This window comes from Microtus ochrogaster, unplaced genomic scaffold (assembly GCF_000317375.1).
Source record: "Microtus ochrogaster isolate Prairie Vole_2 unplaced genomic scaffold, MicOch1.0 UNK207, whole genome shotgun sequence".
Lineage (NCBI taxonomy): Eukaryota > Metazoa > Chordata > Mammalia > Rodentia > Cricetidae > Microtus > Microtus ochrogaster.
This window is the reverse complement of record NW_004949305.1, coordinates 92,047-95,206: the sequence shown is the minus strand read 5'-3', so window position 1 is coordinate 95,206 and position 3,160 is coordinate 92,047. Positions and strand designations below refer to the sequence as shown.

The window sequence follows — 3,160 nt, the reverse complement described above, 5'->3', positions numbered from 1 at the left end:
GTATTTTTTCTCACTTTTATTGGGGGTAAGAGGTCAGAATTCTTTTCTTGGTAGCCAAAATGTTGTAAAATTTATGTGGCATTTTTGACAGATAGTGAGGAAAGAAGAAAAAACTGGACAGAGAAAGATTAAAATCTGAACATTGACAGCTCTTGAAAAGCCTAATATAGTTCATTTAAAAGAATACACTGCTATAGCCTCAAAATTTCTGTCACTTGACAATGAAAACTACAAGTTCATCTTATTTTTCACTGAAGTTATTCTGAAAAATGAAAAGCTTATGATATTATCTAATTCTCTCATTTATGTAATATCATATGGTTACCTAAGCCTCTGCTATGTCATTTGTAAATGTGAGTGTGGCAGACAGTTTGGCCTAATAGAAACATATTACTAGACTAGATATGTTAGAAGTTTAAATTCAAACACATTTCTTTATAGATTCTGAGTGCCCCTAAGAAGGCTTTGTACCACATACATGTATTCATTCAAAGACATAGATGAAAAGAACATGAAAGAGTAGGTGTGAATTGGGCATGAAACCAGTGGCATTGAAATGAGGGACATTTAGAGTGCTGTAAAAAAGATAGTTCTGGGACATTCAGAAATGACAAAGTTCAGTCTGCAGCAATGTCTGTCTTTAGGGTTATAGCATTCTTGTGATAGAGAGGAACAATAGGACACAGAGTGCATATGCTTTCAATTTAGGAAGATTTGTTTTAGTATGGTGTCCACAGTTGACTTTCTTAGAATACTGTTATTTCCAAATTGACATTAGTAGAGAAACATAACTTCAAAATAATTGATATTGCTATTTACCCTCCAAAAAACCACAATGAAATATGAGGGACTGGTTAGAATTTGGAAGTGACCTATGTTATTAATTATGACTGTTGGGTTTCATTTTATTGAAAATAGTTATTCTTCCCTCATATAATACATCCCAACAACATTTTCACCTTCCTCCATTCCTCCTAGCTCTACCACCACCTCCCCACTCTGCTCCCAGACCCACTCCCCCTCATTTTCCTCATCAGAAAAGAGCAGACCTCCAATATCAATAATCAAACAGGACCAAACAGTATACAATAAGACAAGGTAAAAGCACTCATATTGAAGCTGGACAAGGCAAACAAATAGGAAAAAAAGGGGGTTCTTTTAGTAATTTTAATATCCTGTCATTATTCCGTGAAAACTCATTAGAAATGATACAACCTACTTCTGTTCTTTATTACTGCATGCGATATGATACTATCGGCAAAGGTGAGAAGTAATGCAGCTACATCAACTTCTGGGACCAGAAGTAATGAGATGATGGAGTATTTCAGTGTTTCTTTTTAAATATCATCACTGAGACACCCTATGGTTTCTTTTCAGATGACCATACGCTCAGAGCCTTAACTAAAGTGAAGGAAAGCATGAGCAATGTCACAGAATTCATTCTCCTGGGCTTGACTCAAGACCCAGATCTGAAGAAACTCTTATTTATTGTATGCTTAATAATCTATTCGATTACACTGGCAGGTAACACGCTCATCTCAGTCACCATCTTCATCAGCCCGGCCCTGTCTACTCCCATGTACTTTTTCCTGTCCTACTTGTCCATCATAGATGGTTTCTACTCTTCTTCCATAGCACCCAAAATGATCTATGACTTGATCTCTGAGAAGAGCAGCATATCCTTCAATGGCTGCATGACCCAGCTTTTTGCTGAGCATTTTTTCACAGGAGCTGAAATCATCTTGCTGATTGCCATGGCCTATGATCGCTATGTAGCCATATGCAAGCCCTTGCACTACATAACCATCATGAGCTGACCTTTGTGTGTATTCTTGGTGGAAGCTGCTATAATTTTGGGATTCATCCATGGAGGAATACAGATTTTATTTATGGCCAAGTTACCATTTTGTGGCCCAAATAACATCAATCACTTTGTATGCGATTTAATACCACTCCTCAAGTTGGCCTGCACTGACACTCACATTCTTGGGCCCCTGATTGCTGCCAACAGTGGGTCACTGTGTTTCCTTACTTTCTCTATGCTGGTTGCTTCCTATATAGCCATCCTTCACTCCCTGAGGAATCACAGTTCAGAAGGTCGTCGCAAGGCCCTGTCTACCTGTGCTTCTCACGTAACTGTCGTTGTCTTATTCTTTGTACCTTGTTCATACCTGTACCTAAGGCCTATGACTTCCTTCCCCACTGACAAAGCCGTGACTGTATTTTGTACCCTGGTGACACCTTTGTTGAACCCTTTAATCTATACCCTCAGAAATGAAGAGGTCAAAAAGGTTATGAAGAAGCTCTGGGGTCAAATGTGCAAAGCTGGTGATATATAAACCTAGTGATTTGTGTTCTTAAAAACAATGTCTAGTGCTGTTTTATGGGCATTTTTTCTCTTTCTTAAATGAATAAAACTTAAGATAGTCATTTTTCTTCTGCTTCAAAGTTTAATTGGCATAATCACTATCTTTATTGATGATGTGGTTTCAATACAATAGACAAAGTTTGTATTCAAATCAGGGTAGCAAGTTTTCCAACCCCATTAAAATTATTTGTCATCCACTTGCATTGAGACTCTTTAACTCCTCTGTTGTTCTTCATAAAATACATGATAAATTGTTGTGAGCATAGTCACCCACTGTATTTAGAACTCACTGTTCCTAAATAAGTGTATTTGGTTCCCATTATCTATTCACCTAATTATTCCTCTTTTCCCATGCTAGCCTCTGTGACTATTGTACTCCCAACCTCAGTGAGATCAAATGCTTTGACTTTGACATATTAGTAAGAATATGCAATGTTTGGCTTCTTGTGTTTGCCTAAGTCTTTTACATCCTGTCCCCCTGACTACCCTTATTCCCACAAATGCTAGGATTTCATTCATTTCATGGTTGAATAATATTCCAATCTGTGAATAAACTATATTTCTTTTTTTTATTGGAAGAAAAAAAAAGAAATTCCCGCCTCCTTCCAGCTTCCCATTTCCCTCCCCCTCCTCCCAATCTTCTCCTCCTCCCCTCACTCCTCTCCCCCCCCTCTCCAGTCTGAAGAGCAGTCAGTGTTCCCTGCCCTGTGGAAAGTCCAAGGTCCTCCCCCCTCCATCCAGGTCTAGGAAGGTGAACATCCATACTGGCTAGGCTCCCACAAAGCCAGAACA

The 3,160-nt window shown here is 38.5% G+C and overlaps 1 protein-coding gene across 1 annotated transcript; it reads left to right on the top strand.

Moving 5' to 3' along the window:
- Positions 1 to 1,412: 1,412 nt before the first annotated feature.
- Positions 1,413 to 2,339, top strand: LOC101998024 (olfactory receptor 4C45-like). The gene is given in 1 exon segment (XM_013355588.1): positions 1,413 to 2,339. A coding segment is annotated over 1 exon segment (921 nt). The 5' UTR covers positions 1,413 to 1,418.
- Positions 2,340 to 3,160: the final 821 nt, after the last annotated feature.